The sequence below is a fragment of the Cyanistes caeruleus genome, chromosome 6, assembly GCF_971803275.1.
Source record: "Cyanistes caeruleus chromosome 6, bCyaCae1.hap1.1, whole genome shotgun sequence".
Classification (NCBI taxonomy): Eukaryota; Metazoa; Chordata; class Aves; order Passeriformes; family Paridae; genus Cyanistes; species Cyanistes caeruleus.
The window spans coordinates 53,169,528-53,190,527 of NC_141706.1; the positions used below are offsets into that span (position 1 = coordinate 53,169,528).

At 38.2% G+C, this 21,000-nt stretch overlaps 1 protein-coding gene and 1 long non-coding RNA gene across 4 annotated transcripts; one reads left to right on the plus strand and one right to left on the minus strand.

The window, feature by feature from the left end:
- LOC111929612 (uncharacterized) lies at window positions 1–1,898 on the minus strand. Its single transcript, XR_002864772.2, has 2 exons — window positions 1,699–1,898; window positions 1–1,481 (listed from the first exon to the last, which is right to left on the minus strand). It is a non-coding gene; the product is annotated as an uncharacterized LOC111929612 (long non-coding RNA).
- Window positions 1,899–1,922: 24 nt separating this feature from the next.
- GOLGA5 (golgin A5) lies at window positions 1,923–19,793 on the plus strand. Of its 3 annotated transcripts, none has more exons than XM_086893082.1 (14): window positions 1,923–2,163; window positions 2,723–3,338; window positions 5,753–5,974; window positions 6,980–7,199; window positions 7,737–7,860; window positions 8,697–8,900; window positions 10,016–10,186; window positions 10,722–10,850; window positions 12,768–12,866; window positions 14,530–14,755; window positions 15,868–15,973; window positions 16,889–16,952; window positions 18,260–18,336; window positions 19,407–19,793. In XM_086893082.1, exons 2-14 carry the CDS (start codon window positions 2,774–2,776, stop codon window positions 19,408–19,410), a joined length of 2,211 nt encoding a protein of 736 aa, XP_086749208.1. In that variant the 5' UTR covers window positions 1,923–2,163; window positions 2,723–2,773; the 3' UTR covers window positions 19,411–19,793. The 3 variants fall into 3 exon arrangements, 2 of the variants coding, with proteins under 2 accessions (XP_086749208.1, XP_086749207.1); XR_015288032.1 differs by having other exon boundaries at window positions 1,944–2,163; window positions 18,260–18,488; XM_086893081.1 differs by lacking the exon at window positions 19,407–19,793 and having other exon boundaries at window positions 1,937–2,163; window positions 18,260–18,767.
- The last annotated feature ends 1,207 nt before the right edge of the window (window positions 19,794–21,000 follow it).

Below are 21,000 nucleotides of genomic sequence, written 5' to 3' on the forward strand. Positions count from 1 at the left end.
CAAAGATTACACAACACACAAGAGACACTAAATAGGGGGGGAAATGTACATTTCATACATTTTATCAGAGCATTCAGAGGGAATAATTGTTTCCCAGATTATATATGAAATATGATTTCTCTTATGGAATGATTCTGTAACTGAACAATATAAAATCTATGCAGGGCTTAAAGGATTTTTTTCCCCCACTCTTAGGCAATCCTTTTATCAATACAGGATCCCTGTTTTAAAGATTTTGTATGAACAGAGAAAGGGAGTTGTCATGGAATTTACTTCAAGGTAAATGATATCCTTTGCAAGAACTGGAAATTCTGAGGCTGTGGCCGGTTCAGATGTGATTCTAGGAGTCTACCCATGTAATTTTGAAGAAAAGGCACTTCTGTCCAATCATTTAGTTATCTAAGCTAGTTTTCATCTGTAAGATGATTCAGTCAAATAAGGGCCATGCAATGGCTCTAGAATGGAATGGGATATGTTAAAATGTGAATTGAATTCCTCTTGCTGGTTATGCATCTCTGCTGTGGGTATATTTCCTAAACAGGTTTTCAGGCTCTAATGAGAGAAGGGCTTGTTAGATGCCGTGATGGAATCAGATATTTTCTGAATTGAAATATACTTTGTTTCTATCCCCTCTGTAAAAGACAGAGATAATCTAGGGCATTTGCTTTGGCCCTTCATGTTTCTTTTGAACTTTGAATACACTTTGGTGTGCAATGATCAAATACTTCAAACACTGACAATTGTACATGAGTTTTCCATTGAAGTGATTCATAACATGTTTTGAAGACTGAACAAGTTGACTAAAACAAGTGTAAACTTTTTATTAATAAAATCTCTTAAAAATCTCTTCTTAGTGCCTGACAAGGTGATACATTCACATTAACTGAAATCATACTTATGTGCAGCTGATTCATATGACGTGAAAGTTGAAGGTCGTGAATTCATTTGGTTTATTACTATTATTTCCAATGTGTTGCTTAAAGTAAGGATGGATTTTCTATTAACTCATGCCAGTATTAGTGCCATGAGTATGTTCGGGATAGGCAGCAGATGTTTCCTGCTTGGGCTTAAGTCCTAAGGATGCACAGTGATAATTGATTATTCATATCTGTAGACAAACATTTTGAAGCCTTTGACCTACAAAGGAAATCTCTATAATATTTCCAAACATTATATCATCCCCATTGGAAGAGAATTACCATGGTAAGTTGTAAGGAAACTTCTGTAAACCAGGTACCAACATTCAGATAACTTGATAATAGCCTACCAGTGAATTTAACCAGAGAATACTTGTAAGATGTGATCTGACAAGGTAACAACTAGAGCTCTGGGGAAACATGGATGTAAGCCACCAGCCATTCATTCAGCATTATAATCAGGAGGACAACAGGTCCTCAGCAGAGGAGGATCTGAACTGGCAGGAGGTGTAAGTGTTGTCTTCATTCACATTCTTGCTGATACTTCAGGCATGAGTAGAAACTCTGTGAAGCAAGTGCAGTGGTTAGTTGGGAGATATTGGTATAGAAGGTTGAGGAAACAAAGGGGATGAGAGGATGAACAACAAGAAAACTTAATCTTATATAGTGCTTTAAGTTTATCTTAAGTATAGTTTATATACACTTTAACAGTTATCCTTACTAAGAATAAGCATTTAAAGAAGAGAGACAACAGCCATAAAGCTTGGAATGGTTCAAGTACCGCAGGTTGCAGACACCGAGTCACAGATGACAGAGAAGGACATTACAGCTAGAAATAGGCGGGAGTGTGGTTTACTGGTGGATTTGGCAGTGCTGGGCTAACAGCTGGGCTCACTGATCTTTGAGGTCGTTTCCTACATGGATAATTCTGTGATCCTGCGGCGTTCGCAGCTGCTGGCGAGTCTCACCTCAATTACGGATAGCACCGCCAGGGGGCGCACGCGCGGGGCGGGAGGGGCGGGGCCTGAGCACGCTGGGGGCGTGGCCTGAGCGTAACGGAGGCGGGGCCTGAGCGCTCCGGGGGCGGGGCGGGGCCTCCTGCGCCTGTGCGCGGCGCCCCCGGAAAGGCGGCCACGTCTGCCGGAAGCGATGGGACTGAGCTGCCCGGCCCGGCCCGCGGCCCCGCGCTGACCGGCGGCCCTTCACGGCTCCCCTCGGGCCGGGGCGTCCCCCGCGCTTGCAGGAGGTGAGGCTGGGCCGTGCTAAGGCCCCCGCCGCTCCTGAGTGGGGCCGGGCCTGGGGAGGGCGGTGTACAGGCGGTGCTGGGGTGGGGGATAGCGGCCGCTCTGAACGTCCTCCTCCCGGGAGCTGGGGTAGGGGCACACGCCGCCGCTGTGGTGTCGCAGGCCCGTGGTGCAGGTGAAGGCACGCACCTGCCCGCCGTGTTGGAGTCACGGGAGAGGCAGCGGGCTCCAGAGTTTGTGGGGGAGATCTCCCTGAGACAGAATTCTCAAGCCAAGTGTCTGAGGCATAGCTGTTTTTGTGATACTCTGTAGCAGGTGGTGATACCGGAAACTGATGCAGTGGTTTGATTTTAATAGCCTTGATTTAAAAACCTATGTTTTGTGTGTTTTTCTCAGAAACTGATTTATTTGCATTAGTTACCAAGACAGCAAAATACCAAATGAGTAGAAGAAATGTATTATGGTAACTATAGCACTAATAGCTTAACACAGTTGTTAGGTAAACAATATGTCTTGCTTGATCAGCAGCAATCTGATTTGTAATCCTTCTGTCTTTTGCAGTATATGGTCCTGAAGTTTTAATTGTACAGAGTTCATCAACAGACACTCATCATGTCTTGGCTTGCTGATCTCGCTGGAAAAGCAGAGGATCTACTCAACAGAGTTGATCAAGGAGCTGCATCAGCTCTGAGCAAAAAAGACACATCAAGCAGTGTAGTTTATGATAATAAGAACTTGGACTCTGCCAATGAGTATTCTGAAGTGTGCCAGCGTACTGGAGAACTGAAATACCAGACTTCATCCAAAGCAGCCTACATCTCCTCAGCAGCTGAAAATATTAAACACCAAAAGGCCACAATCCTGGCAGGAACAGCAAATGTTAAAACAGCACGTAGGACATCCTCAGAGGCAGCTTCTCCAGCAGAAAATGCTTCCACACCCAGAGCTGCCTCACATTTTGTGAGAAGAAAGAAGTCAGAGCCTGATGATGAGTTACTATTTGATTTTCTCAATAGTTCAGAGAAAGAACCTAATGGAAGGATAGATTCTAAAAAGGAGAAGAGCAAGGCACCTGTTCTTCAGAATCACTCTCGGACTTCAAGCATTAGTTCTGTGTCTACTAGTACACAGAGTGCAAAAACTGCTGAAGATAATTCTGCCAGGAGCCAAGACAATGGTAGGTAAATAGTATTGAACCTAGAGATATTTAAAACCCAAGTATGTCTAGGGTAAGGCTAGGTAATGCATGAAACTGCATGTCACTTCATGAAACATTTAGTGGTGGTAATACGTCAAATGGGTGAGGTACAGCAGGATCTTTCACTTCTCATCACTGAGTTAATACTACATACCATGTTAATTTGACAAACAGTGTAATTAATACCTAAATCTTTTGTGCTCTGGATCTACCTTGTTGCTCACCCTGACCTCTCTGAGCTGTGGTCTAGCCTTGCTTCAGCCCCATATGTCCCCATGTAGAAGCACAGGTGCTGCTGCTTTTGTTTGGTCACTCAGGCCCTTAGCTGTTGTTGCCACGTGGGAGGGGGAGTGACTTTACCCACGGAGAGATGGTGCTGGCTGTTGCCCAGTGCAGTGAGGTGGGGTGAGGTGTTCCCTGTTCCACCATGCAGGAGGGGTGAGCTGACAAACTTGCTTGGCCTGCAGGAAGCTGGATGCGGACAGGCTGGTGTAGAGCTACAGGCATGAGAGAGCCAAAGAGATAAAGCCTCTGGGTTTGCCAGGAGTAGTTCATGAGTGCAGTATTAAGTCCTGAGTCCTGAATGAGCCTCCAGGCCAGACAGTCAAAAGCTGGGGCTGGGCTCAAGTCAATCACACAAAGGAGAGTGTGGCTGGGAAGTGTCAGGGACTTGTGTTCTCTTATCTGACTGTCCAGCCTGTAGTCACTCCATCCTTTTTGCTGTGCTACTTTGCTGTTACTTATTTTAGAAAATTGAAGCAAGTGGTTCTGTTATTAGTAATGTGGTTAGAATACTTTATTATTTGTTTAGTACTTTGAGCTTGTAAAGTATTGTAAATGCCAGCTTTTTATTTACTACATTAAGTATGCCGAAAAGCTTTAGACAGAAAAAGGGATAATTTCTAAATATGTGAATATCTTTCTGAGTCCATGACTTTTTATTAAGGTTTACTATTAATAATAAATAATGCAGATATATTAGACCTGGCTCTATGGCCTTGCTGATTGGTGCTTAAGAAACATTTGTTTTGCTCAGTGTGGCTTGTTGAATTTTTTTCTGAGGATTTTTGAGCAGCATTTGCACTGTGGAGCTGCTAAATAAGGAAGAATGCAGTTATAAGACAGGATTTGAACGTGCTGTTTTCCAAAGTTGATTGTACCGATATATCTGTGTCATTTAAATATTCAGCACAGAATCTGTTAAAGTAGCTTGTGATATATTAGCTATAGACAAAACCAATTAATATTATACTTTGTCTATTGCCATGGCTATAATCTGATCTGTACTATAAATGGCTTATTTTTTGCTTCATCAGCTTAATTAATCTATTGAATTTTCCAGACAAAGAAATGCCCAAATTATTTTGTAAGTTGGAAACTGTGTAAATAAATTAAAGGAAAGATAATGACACTTCTTAGGATTGCATTAATCAGGAAAGGGCTTGAGAAAATGTGGAAGAAATCTTCCTGTCACTGCTGCTACTTGTGGGTGTGGTGTTGCTCAGAATTAATAGTGTGCCCCCATTCCTGGGCTTGGGATGTTAGGGGCTGTAGCAGTGGTAAGAAGAAAGGTGAAGCAGCTTAGTTAATGATCACAGGGGGAAGTAAATAATGCTTTAAGAATTTCACTGCAGTCTTGCTTAGAATTAGTTGCACTCTGGCCCTGTGGATTTTCAGCAGTTATTCACCTGAGGCATACTAAATTCAGCAGTAATATGTTTGGATTGCCTGCTTGTTTGTCCATTGCTTGCTAAGTCATTTTATCTTAACATTGCTGCAAATCTTCCAACTATATGCATGCTGGAATCAAGACTCTTTGAGTGTATATGTAGCTTTCACAGCATTAATCAAGGATACTGTGTGTGTGTATGATGGGAAAAAGCTGTTGGTTCCTCCTTCCCTCCAGAGGGCTGTTGTTCAGAATACTACTAGGAGCTCCTGTATTGCTCTCTCTTTTAAAATTAAATTTGCATTAGCAAAATCTGAATGGAAACCCAGAATGAGTTTGTTCTAAAAATTCCTGCAGTTAGTTGCTACATATATTTAGTGGTTTTTGTTACTCTTCAACCTCTGAGAACTTGTCTGAGCAGCTAAATCATAAATACAATGTTAATATTTTGAAATCCTAAAGTTGCCATTTATGTAATAAGAAATTTTATAGCTTCCATGTCTTGTCTTGCAGTATTAATAAAAACACTGCATGATGCATGTAAATAGCCCTGATTTGTGCAGTCCCTCGTGAGAAGCAGCTCCATTTTCCATTTCAGCATAAACTGTTTTGATTTATTTTTGTTGTTATTCCTTAACCATTGACACCGAACATGGAACTACTGTTTATAGAAGGGCAGTTTATGAACACATGCATTTGTTCTAAAATGCATCTCTCTGTACAGAAACTCCAGACAGTTCAGACTCTGGCCTGGGAGCACAAGGGAGTGGCCTGAAGGATTCATCACTAAGTGCAGCAACCAACCCCAGCCTTTCAAGTAATGATGATTCCAAATCTCATGAGCTGTCCAATCTTCGCCTGGAGAACCAGCTGCTGCGAAATGAAGTTCAATCTTTAAATCAAGAAGTGGCCTCATTAATACAGAGGTCCAAAGAAACACAAGAAGGTACTTCAGCTATATCTTTAGTAAAATGCTAGTGAACTAGGAAGTGATGCTCTGTGTATTTATAATAAAAACCCTCCAAGTACATTTGCATGTATGACTTCCCATGTAATGAGATGGGAGAAATTAAAAGGCTTGTTCAGCTACAAAGATAAAACAGATGTTGATTAAAATGATGTGCTCAAGCTAGTTACAAAACTTACATCTTAATAAAACACTGGCAACAAATACCATGTTTAAAATACTTTTCTTGCATTTTAATGGCTTTTGCAAAATACCTATTTTTAAATGAGCAAATTCCTTTGAATACTTCAAACTGACTACTTTCTGGCTGTAGTAGAGACTATAGTCTCTGATGCCTAGAAACTGATGGTAAAAATATAAAATTAGTATTTTAAATATGACATCACTGATGTTTTCAATGCCAGATGAAATTACAAATGTAAAAAATGTGAGTACAAGTTAAACAATAGACCAGAGAGCAAACTCCTGCTGTTGGGCGTAAAGTTGAGGTACAACATTTTTTTCACATTAACTGCATAAGCCAGATAATTTTAATATCCAGTGAATTTTAATGTCTGATGTAAGATTAAAAACAGAAGCTTCTAAGTATTCAGGCATTATTCACATTTGGTGTATTTTTCCATTGTGTTTTATGTGACAATAAGCTCAAACTAGAATTAAACTAGTTGCTTTATGCAGACATTTCTGTTGGCACAGGGATATTTGACAGTAGGCCATTGCAGGGGATGGGGCAGATGAAATCTGTCATCTGCAGTGTGACTCAGAAGGAAATGTCTATTTTGAGATCACCTCTAAAATTTTCTGGGTTGTGCTTTGACAGCCAGTCTGGCATTTGTTACTTCCTGGTAGCTCATAAATTTTCAATTTTACTTCAACTTGGTTATATTTAAGTATTTTCTTTCAGAAATAAGGTGCCTCCTGACTCCTTACAAGACCTTGCAATGTCTACTTCCATAAACTTCAAAGAAATTTCTTATTTTGTAGAACTGAACAAATCTCGGGAGAAGGTGGAGAAGTGGAATGTTGACCATTCAAAGAGTGACAGGATGGTTAGAGAACTTCAGGCTCGAGTGGATGATCTGACAGAAGCTGTTGGTGCCAAAGATTCACAGCTAGCTGTGCTGAAAGTACGGTTGCAAGAAGCTGATCAGCTCTTAAGTTCTCGGACAGAAGCTTTGGAAGCACTGCAGAGTGAAAAATCACGGTACTTCCTAATTTCATACTTTGGAATTCTGCAAATAGTAGTAAACTTGAAAAAAATCGAGGTAGATAATTTAGTGTCTTCAAGGATAAAAGATAATAAACTAATGAGGAAAGATTTGACATACAAGGATTAAAGTTTGCACTAAAACTGCTCTGTCATAGTTGGCAGTGGGAACAGGACAAATGAGTATTAAATAGGGCATCCCTTGGCATCTGGTTATTGAAATCCATTTTGTGTAAAGTGTTTGTGTCAGAGGCGTGAAGGTCCCAATATTTTTTTTTCTTAAAAAATAGACTTGCTTATCCATAAATATAAAGGTTTTTCTGAACTTATCTCACTGCTGGGATGTGGATACTCCAGAATATAGGCCAGGGAGGAGAAGTGTGAATCATTAACTCCAGGCCTCATGCCTGTAGTCTGTGTGCAGTAATCTACTGGGCAAATTTTCAAAGCTGCTCTGGAAGACGGGAGGTTATATTTCTACATGAAGAATCACACTAGCTTGCTCCCTTTCCTATTAACGTGTGTCTCTTTCAGGATAATACAAGACCACAGTGAAGGAAGCAGTTTACAAAATCAAGCCCTTCAAACTCTTCAGGAGAGGCTGCGTGATGCAGACTCTGCACTCAAGCGAGAACAAGAAAGTTACAAACAAATGCAGGTTAGACATGTAGAGTAAGGAAGACTTTTAAGACTCTGCTTCTGAGATGAGATACATGAGGTTCCATGTGCTCTCCTCCCTGTGACTTCAGTTCAGGGTTCTAATTATTTGTAAGGATGTGCTGTCAGCTGCACTAAATACCCTTCAGATGCTAATTTATTTCTTATATGTTATCTTGAAAGGTTCATGAGTAAAAGTTTTCGATGTTAATGTTGACAATTTTTATTATTAGTAATCATTTTATGTCAACATATTTACAATTTTTTTCATGCTAACTTTAATGTTAATATGTGTTTTAAAAGTAAATCAGTAATCAGTTTAGTTTTCCATGGTGTGTTGTTACATAACATATTGTTACACAATTTTACTGTCATGAAGGATCACTTCTGTGGTAAAGATGCAAGTAAGTTATTGATAGAGAATGTTTTTTACACTTAATTTGGCCTTTGTTACATATAATAACATCTCTGAAAATCTTTCATCAGTGTTTGTTCTGGTTTTTTTTACAGTACTTCAAAATATGTCATACAACAATTGATATTTTTTGAGGGGCAAGCTTACTTTTTATTTGCTAAATAAATGTGAATAATAGGAAGATTGTTATTCCCTTACTATTTGTGGTAAGGGACAGAAAAGCATATTCTTACTCAGATTATTTACCACTTGCTTAAGCAATCAGAGTTTCTTTCCACATAGCAGTAATGTGTCTTTAAGCTGGAGTTGGTAGATAGGAGGTGGTGTGCTCTGTGTAGTTGCTTTTAAACTTCCTTTTTTCCTTCCTAGGTTAAAGTGAGACTGTGTTTAAACACAAGGTATTGTTTCTTTATTGCCAATAGAATGAGTTTGCGGCTCGTCTAAGTAAAGTGGAAGCAGAACGTCAGAACCTGGCAGAAGGGATAACTGTAGCAGAGAGAAAGTATTTAGATGAAAAGAGGCGAGCTGATGAGCTTCAGCAGCAAGTCAAAGTAACTAAAAGCCACCTAGAATCTGCAAAACAGGAACTGACAGACTATAAACAGAAAGCTACTCGCATTCTCCAAGTAAGCATTGTTGTGAAGAAATACAGTGTGATTTGTATGCTTTAATTGTTTTAAGGTGTTATGCTTCAAATAATCTAACTTGTGGTATTCTTTTTTATGTGACCTGTAATGTGTTCTGTGGCATATCTATGATGGTACATATACAGAACAGCTACCAGTCTGCCTTTTGTAAACTTAAGTTTATAGATGAAGTTATGGAATTGAAATGGTAGTTCAGGTCCTGAACCCAAAGAAAATCCAAGTGAACCATTGCATTTATTGTGCATCATCTGTCAGTGTGTTCCACATCCAAGAGTCCAGATAGTTAAGTAGATGAAGCCTACAATTTGTCCCATATCCAGTATTCTTGATTCAAGAATATTGCTCTGTTCTGCTTGAGGCTGAAGCATAGCACAGAATGGGTACATACCGTGTCACCAGAGAATATTTTTCCATGTCCTGAGAGGTTGCTTGTGGTTGATGTTATATGAACAGTGGAAATCTGATATTTTGTGCTGAGTTCTGTACTATATAGATTGTCAAAGATACCATGTCCAGATGTCATTGGTTTGAGTCTTGTTTTTAAGTGTTAGCAAGATGTTGAAGACAGAGATCTCTTTGGAATAGTTATTTTGAAAAGTGAAATGTTCAAGGACAGGTTTTAAATCATCTTGGTAAATATGTAAAGCCTAAAATCACAAGTCAATGTCAAGGTAACATTAGGCTGACTCTGAATAAAATGGTTTATCCTTTTTCCTGGAAGAGTTATCACTGTATTTGCTTCCTGATTTTGTTGGCAGGAGAGAAAGGGGGTCAGTTTTGTCTATAGTGTCTGTTGGTGTGCCTGTTGTCTGTTTCAGTACCAAGAGGGCTATAATTGTTTTCCATGACAAGTTTAACATTCCAGGCACTTGTAAAGAACAAAGCTATACTCTTGCACAGATAACACAGGCTTTCAGTAAAATTAATCTTACGGCATACAGGAAATCAGAAAAATTATCAGTATGGAAGCATTTTCATTTTCAAATTTCTAGGGTCATTATTGGATAAAAGAACAGATAAACCAGTCACTATAGCATATTCTAGTTGAGCACTTGTTCAATACTGCTATAAATAATATTGATTTATTTTTTCAGTCCAAAGAAAAGTTGATAAACAGCTTAAAAGAAGGCTCTGGTATTGAAGGCCTGGATAGCAATGCAGCAAGCACGGTGGAACTGGAGGAACTGAGACATGAGCGAGACACTCAGAGAGAAGAAATACAAAAACTAATGGGGCAGATACAGCAGATGAGAACAGAGCTGCAGGTAGCTGTGCCTATGTACACCTGTATTTGCAGTTAGCTACGACAAAGGACTGTTCACTTGTGTACTGTGGGTCTGTTGTTTCTAGTATTTATTACCTTACTTCTCTCTTCCCTCATTACTGTGCACTCCTTTTGAGGGAAGCATTTCTTTCCTAATAATCATAATGATTTCTCTAGCCATCACCTATATTCTTTTCTGCAACAAGAATCCTTGAAGCACTATAATCCAAGTCATCTGCTGGCATAATGGGCTTAACACAGCAGATGCATGCAAGCCCACTTTGCAAAGTTTTAGCCTGTAGACAGTAGAAAGGAAGCAGCAGGGCCTTTTCATGTTCACAAAACACATTTATTTTATTACTGTGTTACTAAAAATATTCTGTATAAAATGACCAAGTGTAATTTATCCAATATACCCACACCTTCCTTTTCCTTTGAAGAAATATTGCATACACTACTTTTTTTGTTGTTACCTGGGGCAGATTTGCAGTAACATTTGAATGTTAGTGAAATGGTTATATTTGTGTTCATTTCAGGATATGGAGACACAGCAGGTAAGCGAAGCTGAGTCAGTGAGAGAGCAGCTTCAAGACCTACAAGAGCAGATATCAGCACATAAAATGGCCAAGCAAGAAGCAGAAGCTGAATTGGAAAGGCAAAAACAGGTAAGGAATTCTTGAAAGCTGGATCTCTTTTTAGGCCTCATGTGGTGCCACCAACAAAGCATTTGGCTAATAATAGAATATTTGGATACTTGGGTAGTGTTTGATTAATGTTTTGTGTAGTACTCTAAAGAAATCGCTAAAATCTTGGTGAATGTCACTAGGTCAAGGAAAGTGCAGCCAGGACTAAGCAATGGTCAGGGCCTTCTGGATACTGCTGATGAACAGAGATCCTGCTGAATAAACAGTACCATAAGGGAGTGCACAGATTTGATCAGAATCTTGAATTTTATTCAGCAGGGAAGTAATCAAACAACAGGAATGTAGTAACAAGTGTAACATTTTTTTATATCAAAAAAACCTAATACTGAAAGTGGCTACTGTGGAACTTCCTGTGCTCAATTAATACATAAGGTTTAGCTTGTAAAGCAATGTCATTGTAGTACCAATTTAGAAGTAATTTATTTAATCAATTTGTTACTCAGTTCTGAATCTAATTGTCATTACTTCTAAACTGCTCTAGTAGGCAACTTGCTGACAAAATTATGTTAATGAATTCTGTTGGAATTGTGTCATCTTTTTGAGCAGATTCTGTCTTGATTTAAGCAGTTTTGTGCTATAAAGAGAGGGAAAAAAATGCAAATTCGTATTCCATGTGAACAAACTTATTATGCAGTAGGAATTGGACAAATATTTTGCAGCCTTTTAAAAAGTTTCCTTGTAAGAAAAAGCTCATGTAAAGAGAATTAATAATGAAGAAAGCACAAGTCCTCTGTATCTTCTAGGAACAATTTATCTCATAGGATTATCTGTCCTTTCAGAAATTGCATTTTAATGAGATGGTCGCAGCTTGAACTAATTAAAAGGCAGAAGTCGAGGTCTGCTTTTGATGGGGTAGCTGATGTTTATTATGTCAAAGCAGATGGCAGATGGTATTGTGTTACTCCTGCCCTTCTGAGGAATATGCTCTAAGTCAATAGAAAGAGTGAGGTGAATTAAAAAAAGCATCAGTTATTGCAGAAACTGAAGTCTTCCCCTTAATGACACCCATTTACATGTGCTTTTAACTTAATTGCTTGTGTTGATACTTGATGTAATTATGGTCAGTTTTATCTGGGAATTGCTTTAACTATTGTCCTAAGGTTTCTGAAAATGGAAAATAAATAGAGGTATTTTTTTGTACATCTGATGGTTCAAAGGGAGAACAGGATCATCTATTTTCTGTAGCAACTGGCAGCTGAAGTGATAGTGATTTGAAGATTGTCTTAATTTAACAGATAAGTTTGATAGGTCTGTAAGTGCGAGCTAAAATAGCCACTAAATCATGAGGGTAACAAAACTTACAGTTAGATTTACTCTTCAGTAATTTTTTATTTTTTTTTACTAATCCTTCTCCTTTCACATCTGCTATGTTAATTTATCCTAAACTTTCGAGGAAAATGTATACAGAGAATTATAGCTATGCCAATGGTTTTCAAACATGTTTAAAGAATGATATTTTGAATTAATGAGTTTATTTTAGGAATACAGATACCCCCTAAGTATTTTGTAATTCCTACATTATTGAGATAGTTTTAAGATAGTGCTACACAAATGGTGAAAGTGTAAGGAAGATAAAATTGTGGTGCAAATGAAATTGTGTGACTTGCAGTAAACTAGTCTGCATTGATATTTATATTAGGGCAGTCTCCACAAAAAATTTAATTTGCCTTGTAGGTTGTGTCTTGATACTCAGCTTTCTCTATCCCCATACCCCCTATCCTAGCCAGACATGTACCTAAGATAATATTTCAGTTTGTATTTGATTGCAGCATATTGCTTTCTTGTGTTTTGTTGTGAAACTCTAGATAACTGGAGTTAGTATCTCAAAATATATGTATGTATGAAGTCTTTTATGTGTAATTGTGATACATTTTATAGGAACTTCATTATACTGAAGAAGAATTGTATCGAACAAAGAATACTTTGCAAAGCAGAATAAAAGACAGAGAGGAAGAAATTCAGAAGCTCAGAAATCAGGTGTGTATAGAAAATAATTTTCTCTTTCTATATATATTAGAATAAATATAATAAATATAATATTTATTTTAAAAATAAATATATAATATAGTAAATAATAAATAAATGTAATAAATATATATAATATAAATATCCTGAAAAATCCTGTAAGCGTTCTGCTAGTGAGGTACCGTGTACTTGTTTTCAATAAAGAGTAGAGTTTTGAGAGTAGGAAGTACAAGAAGTGAACCATGTAAATAGCCTGTTTTATAGTTGTATGTGCTTTTATATAAAGGGGGAGGAAAATCAGCCACTGTCCCAACTAGACCTGGTGAGGGGTGTTGCATCAATGTTCTTCTCTTTGCAAACTAAAAAACTCAATGGAGTTTGATTAGGTCATTATGAATTCTGCCAAGATCCTTGTAACTGTTGAAAGAACCTAAGTTATATAACCTGCAGATGCGGTGATCCATCTAGCCCACTGTTCTGTCTTGGCCAGTGGCAGTAGGGCCAGCAGGTGAGCCTGTCCAGTTCTTTCATTCCTGTGTACCTGCCCAACATCAGCAGTTGAATTAGGGTTGTTAGTGTTTAAGTCTTTACTAGGTGCTACTGCTGTGTTGATGGACCTGGTTCCCTTGTATCAGTCTAATCCCTTTTGGAACCTCCTCATACTTGTGAGTCCTCACTGTCTCCTTGGGTGGCAGGAAGGCAAAAGCCTCGTTCTGTTACCTTAGCATAGTGAAAAGTAGGCTGTTTGTGGAGAAATTGGTAGTCTGGAGTTGGGTGTGGTCAACTGAGCAGTTACAGCATCAGGATTTGGAAATGGCTGTGATGTGATACAGATTTCTTGAGCATGATGATGGCAGGTGAATTTAGTGCTGAACTTCAGGACTACCTGCACCTGCCTGGTTGCAGGCACCTAATTTGTATTTTGGATAGCTGTATTTCCTGATGATTCTGTTTTTGCATTAATGAAGCTGCGTCTGTGGAATATGATGCCACAAAGTGGCTGAGGTCCAAGACTGTAGTGAATAGATGAGCTATTGCACATATGGCAGGCCTGGTGATTCCCATTTGCTTGAAACATTTTCTGCAAATTGAATGACATCATCCATGTGAAATGCATGATCCATTTGCTGGCCTTGCAGTTTCTATTTGCTAGTACAATCATGTTTTCTGCCTTGGTGCTCCTCAGTTCTTCTGCAACATATCCTGCATTTTCACCATTTCATTTGTTTTTCTGTTAAATGGCATCCAATTCTCCCCATTTGTACTGAGTTTTTCCTTCCTTGCTTGAAAACATTTTTACATATGTACTAAGTTGAAGGCATGGTAGCCAGGCTGGATTAGCTTGCTACTGATTGCTGTTTAAACTTGTCTCTGAGGCATAGCATCAATGTTGTGATCAAATCTAGGCTTATACAGAAACTTTCATATTACTATAGGTGGAAAACAGAGAAATACATTTTTACCTTGAGTTTCTTGTGTAATGTGAACAGTTAACAACTGTTGAAATTAAGTTTCCTCTTTATTGCACTCACCAGTGATAGTTTTGATGGCATTATCCTGTAAAAATTCTGCGGTGGAGCAACTTAGTTCTTGAAGGCTTAGGTTATTATAGAGCTTTGTAATATGTCAGAGTTTGAATTTAGAGTGATTTTTTTTTTTTTTTGCTTATTTTTAGCTCACAAACAAGACTCTAAGCAGTAGTAGTCAGACAGAATTAGAAAATCGGCTTCATCAGCTGACAGAAACACTAATTCAGAAGCAAACCATGTTAGAGAGCCTGAGCACAGAGAAAAACTCACTTGTGTACCAGCTGGAACGGCTTGAGCAACAGCTGAAGGCTATCCAAGGCACAAGTGCTAATGGACCTTCCATTAACATGGCAGGCATTGATGGTGCTGAAGGTAAATAAGGAAATACAATACTTAAAACTCTTGTCTTTTCTGCAGTCCAGGCTTTTTTGTTTCTTCATGCCTTTTTCTGAAAGTTGAGTTTGTAAGGATAAATAAGTGCTGAAAATAGGCCACTTATTCTAGAGACCTTCTCTACAGCAGCCAATATCATAGTTAACTAGAAGCTCCTTTTTGTGAGCAAATTACTTCAGTAAATCTAATAAAGCAAATTTAGTCTTTAATTCTCAGTACTATGGCACTATTGAAACAATTCTGTCACAGGTGCAAAGAAACTTGTATTTTGGGGTTCAAACTGAAAATTAGAAACAGGATTTAAGTATACCCTTGCAAAAAAGGTTTGGGAGGAGAGTAAGAATGGAATACTTCCTTTTGAGACTTGATCTGGTTGAAATGAATTTCTTCTTGGCTTTCTGTTTTTCTTGAAAAGAAGCTTAAAATGTGATGGTTCTGATGAGGTTGGTTTTTCAGTCCAGTATCTCTAGGACAACCTCAGCAGTTGATCCATGGTGTTGAGATGTTACTTTTCAGAGACAAAATTTGTCATTTTGTATATATTTTAAGTAACTTTAAAAGCAAGGGAAAATCACCAAGAGGTGGGAAGTAACAGTCCAGGCTTTTTCTCTGTGGGAGTTGTTTGTAAGTAACTTCAGAGAGCTGAATTTAGTTACACAAAAGTAACATTATCAAATCTTTTTTTTTTAATAAAGCTGATACGTAGTAAAAATGTAAATAAAGTAAAACACTGTTGAAGGTACAAGTTAGTGTCAGAAATACAAATCCAAGTTTCACTGTATGAGAGTAAAAAAAAATTGGAGAAACTGTGCCAATATCAAGCCCATCATTTTATACTCCTAATAATAGTTATTGTGACATGATGGCATTGAATATCAAGATATCCCTTTAGTAAATGAATAAATTTAAAAAATATACTAAGTTGAAGAAAAGTTTGATTTGATTGTAAGTTTATCAAGAACTGATGACACTACAATCATATCGAACACTATTTTTTTATTCTTTTTATGTGTATTTGTTATATACTATCAATTTGTTTTATTTAAACAACAACTTATCTAATTTTTTTTTCACTTTTTCCCATCAATCAGGAGCTCGCCTGCGTAGTGTTCCTGTCCTGTTCAGTGACACAGACACCAGCATGGCAGGAGTGTACGGCAGAGTCCGCAAAGCTGCCAGTACTATAGATCAGTTTAGGTAAGAGTGTCCTGAGGGAACACGTTTGTAACTGCTGTCATCCTTGTCCAGTTTTACAGTGACACACTTGGGTGCCCATTATTCCCTTTACAAAGGGAAAAGTTTAAAATAATGCAGCTAAAGTATGGTATAAAATGCTATTGATCCACTTCACTTGTGCTTTCCTATGACACTAATATTCTTAAACTTTTCCAAATGATTGTCAATTATTTAAACAAAGCTCTTACAGATTTTGATGCAAGAGGTTCCCTAAGTCATGAAAAAAATCTAACTGAATTCATTACAGTCTTCTACATATTTTACTCTCAGAAGTTTTGACCGTGTGTATGGTAAACACTGTAGGAGTGTATTAGTGGGGAAGTATCATCTGTACTCTTTCAGTCCCAATGAAGACAAGATTCTGCCTTCTAAGCCAATGCAGCTGTTTACCTTGGAAGATAATCTATTTGAGGAATTAGTAAATGAAAATCATTCTGGATCCAGGAATAAATTTTCTTTGATCCCTTTCTGAGAAGCTAGGTGAATTGACAGTATTGACAGCAAAGGTCTGCTACAAATCTTGAAACAAATACCAACAGAAAACAAAATTTGGTAATACTTCGTAGTCCTTTGAAAGCAACATAACTTGATAGAAAGTTCTTTGTGCTTCCATGGTACTTGAATTTCATTGTGAAAGGATTTCTGTGATTGGGAAAAACTTAGGAGTATTTGTTTTATGGTCTGAATTTTCTCACCCCACGTAATGTTTTGAGTACATGAAGTAAAATTCAAGACAACAACAAAGCCTTGTGTGTGTTTGAGAAAATTCAAGACAGAAACAAGGCCGTGGAATTTGTGGTGGCTGGGATGAGAGGAACAGGGATTTATTTCTCAGTGTTGAATTTTGTGTTTTGTTTTCTCTTGTTGCTTGTGTAGCATTCGGCTGGGAATCTTTCTGAGGCGATACCCCATAGCAAGAGTCTTTGTAATCATTTACATGGTGAGTCAGCTTTCTTGAATGCAAGATTTCTATAGCCAATGTCTGAGCCAGTATGTCTTAAATGGCAAGACTGATGTTCAAAAGGCCATAATTAACAACTCACTGTGGGTTTTTGGATAATACCAAATAATACTTACACAACAGCATTTTGGAGTCCTGTGGCTTGGCGGTTTTCAGTTTTTCCTGGAAACTGTTAGTATAGGAGTCTTAAAGGCACTTATGTAAATACCATTTAAAGGCCTATGAAAGTAGATTTCTAGTAGCAAAATATGGAATGAAGGTGACCAGTTGCCAAGGTTAACCTGCCATGCCTGCGTACACTGCATTTAGGAAAATGACATTTTTTGATTTTTGACTCTTCGCTTTGGGTTTTTTTCAGTGGATAATGATTGGTCTTCTCTAGTTGCTAAAACATCAGCAAGACAAGTTGTTGTTTTTTTTTAGAATTAAACAATTAGTAGAAAATTGCTCACCCAAATCGAGCAAAACTGTCAGGCTGGCAATTGCTAGAAGTGAAATGCCTCCCTTATCCACTAGAGGGCAGGTGCCTGTCAGCTGCAGGGACCTGTGGATAGTCAGGCTTTGTAAAAAACACTGAAGACTTCTGCTGCCTGAGCTGCAATCTGAAGGGGAACTTGATGGTGGCTGTACAGGAGCTGGGCACTCAGTGGGAGTCACCCCTTTTCAGCTCAAACCTTGACCATGACTAATCTAACTTGAATTTTTTAAAATATTTTTTTAAAATAAATGTGGGTTTTTTATTTTTCTTTGCATTCCAGGCAGCTTCTATTCTAATTGGATAGTTTCAGCCAAATTTGAATGAGAATTAACATTCCTACAGAATTCATAGAAATGCCTCAAATCAGTGCCTGTGATAAGGAGAAGGAAATCAGAGCTTGGCTGGTTTACAGTCTGGTGTCAGCCAGTTGGCACAGGACTAGTGGCTTACCAGTCACTCAAGGCACATCACATAATGTGCTGGCTGGGGACTGGATATCAGAGGGAACAGCTGAAGTCACTGTGGCATGGAGGAAAAGAGAAACTAGACAACACAAATCTGTAGGAAAACAGGCTGCTTTATTTTTGCTGCTTGAGTAAAGTCTTTAGTTTTCTGTAAGTAGCTTTTTTAGAATCTGATTTAGAATTTCATTTTTCAAATGCCAATCATTTTTTTTAGAAGTATCTGATTAATAGAAAAAGTATTTCAATCAAAATATTTCTACAAAACAAGTTTGATCAGCTGTCATTGGGAGCCCTCCTGTGGATGGTGGTTGTCAGTGCTAAATTTATTTCTTTTCTTTTCCCAGGCATTGCTTCATCTCTGGGTTATGATTGTTCTCCTTACCTACACCCCAGAAATGCATCATGACAGTCCCAGTGGCAGGTAGACTGAGACAGGACCATATGCTGTGCTAATGTGATGTGGACTGGCAATGCCTTTGAATTATCAGTCCTGAAACATCAACAAATGTTTCCTCATGGTGTTTCAGAAGGATGAAAACCATCATGCCTGATTTATCACTACCTTTCAAACATGTGTGTAATACTATGTAGCTTTTTCAATTTACCTAAAAGAGCATCACTTACCTGGAGAAATGAAGCTGTTAAGCTAAGCTCTGATTAGCCTTTACATTTTATGTAGACCCTCTGGTGGTTAGAGTGAAAGATAAGGCTTGTTCTGCAGAGAAATGCAAGGATTTCTGAAATCACAGATAGATCTGGTACACATTATTTTAGGTCATACTGGATGTGGGCTATGGTCAGGTAATAAACTGTATTTAGCATTTTAAATAAACTTCTTTCTGGTTGCTTTCAGTTGGCTTTTGCACTTATGTTTTTAACTTTGTATATAATAGGCTTTTCCTTAACATTAACTGGAAAAAGGACAATGGATTGGTGCAATATATTTTTGTAAATAAGTTTAAGAATAAAATATAATGCATTCTTCTTAGCTTTGTACTTCTAGTGCAAGAGATGTATCTTTCCTACAAACTGAATAGTGGGGCTGCCTATTTAAAGGCTGGTATTTTAGCTTTATTAGAGAAAGAGAGATGGTTTTTGAGAAGGAAGGTTTAAACTGTTGAGAAGTAATGGTGTTTCTTTTTGCACTTGAAATTTGTATATTTTAACTTCATTTTCTTATACCTCTCTCATTAGTACATGTCTTAATCAGAACTTATTAAAACATTTATTTTCTAAAGCTTTGGGTATGTAATTAAAACTATTTCTATATGAAATCTATCAAAACATTAAAAATTTCTAATGTCTAAACACTCACCAAATATACTAATAAACAAGCCTCATCAAATATTTATAGTAAAACCCAAAATACCAAACCTACTGTAGAAGTTCTGTTGTCAGATTGTTGCATTCTGTAATTATGAATTTTCAAGAGACAATCACACAAGGTCACTTTCTTAAGAAATTTCTTGGTTTTTTGTGTGGTGCTCACAGCTGAGTAATGAAAAGATGACTGCAAGCAGTTTGTCACTCCTGCTCTTAAGGATGTGGTTCAGTTTCCATGTGGTTTGAACACACAGCACTGGGTCCTGTGCATGAAGTCTGTCATGCTGGCTCCTATGGAAGTGTGTTACAGTGGACAAATGACTCTATTGCTGCTCTGATTCAGGTCTTGCAGAGAAAACTGAAATGTTTGGATAAACCAAGTAATAAAAGAGAGCATTTATTCTAAGTTGTGTCTGCCCTCTATCACATTTGTTGCATTTTGCCTAATTCCTGCTGCCTGTTTTCTTTTCAATTCTGGTACTAAAGCCACTTTTGAACCCCAGGGGGAGCTGATTGATATGGAAAGAAATCAAATAAAGGACCTTTGCACACTCATGTTCTACACACATCCAGTGTTTTCATTTAAACACTTCCAAAAAACCTGAAGCTTTGGATATTTGAATATATTGTGATATTTTTGGGGGGTACATTATTAGTGGTATAAACCCTTGCAGCTTTATATCTATTCTTACTTCCTTTTTTTATTGTTTCCCCACACTTTTTTTTTTTTTTGTGTGTGTGTATGTACGTGTGTGTTTTTGGTTGGTTTTTTTGTTTGTGGGGTTGTCTGGTTTGGTTTTGGGGGGAGGGTTGGTGGTTTTTTGGGTTTGCTTTTTTTAGTTTGTTTGATTTGTATGATTTTTTTTGTTTAGACAACATCTTTAGAATGCACAGATACTTTCTTTTTGGTGAAACTTACTGAAGCTGTTACAAAACTCTTAATCATAGATCAGTGCTCTTTTCTTGAGTATTCCAGACTTTATGGTCGAAGTTTCACAGGGATAAGCACAGGAAAACAGGAATATTGTTTCCCAGCTGCTGTATCTCACTGCCTTGAGAGCACAATGGGCTATTTTGTGGTTAAAAAGTCTGCTTTTATTTCCTTCCTGCCTTCCTTCCTGGACTGAAACTGCTCCAGGTACCAAGCATAGTGTTTGGCGGAGTGAAAATGATGAAAAATGAGGAACAGGGTTGATAGGGAGCCCTGCGTTATTTGTTTGCCCCCTCCCCATTTGTGCCCAGTTTCCAGGCTGTGGTCAGAAGGACAGAGTGCATTATGCCACCTTTTGGAAGGAGGTGAGAGGAGCTGTCCCCTCCAGGCTGGCTGGAGATGTACTGAGGGGAGGGCCAGAGCTGCTCAGGTGGAGGAGGCTGCAAAGGGAGGCAGGGATGGGTAATGAGAGCAAAACTACTGATAACTCTGTAGTCTAGAAAAGGCCTGTTTGTTTCAGACTGCTCATCTTTGATACATGTTCAATTAGGCAGATGTACTTGGAGTCAGATTTGGGTTTCTGCGAAAGAGGGCTTTGTGTGCATCCTCACAAGCCCTCATCAAACATCAAACTCTTCTTTGCCACCTTGGTTTGCTGATACCTGATCTGTGCTTTATTTGCTGTGCCAGGTCAGCCACCTGTATACTAAGACTCTGTGCAAAGGAAGTGACTTTATTGCTCGATTGCAGATAGCATTAACAAGGGGGAAATCAGAATTGGATGGTAATTAATCTGCTAATTTCTCATCAATATAGATGAGAGACATACTG

Bases quoted from the DNA above. Each gene is read 5' to 3' on its own strand.
- GOLGA5 (XM_086893082.1), top strand. From the start codon at position 2,774: ATGTCTTGGCTTGCTGATCTCGCTGGAAAAGCAGAGGATCTACTCAAC. The intron at 7,861-8,696 runs GTTAGACATGTA...TATTGCCAATAG, and splicing joins AAAGTTACAAACAAATGCAG to AATGAGTTTGCGGCTCGTCT. The intron at 14,756-15,867 runs GTAAATAAGGAA...CCCATCAATCAG, and splicing joins AGGCATTGATGGTGCTGAAG to GAGCTCGCCTGCGTAGTGTT.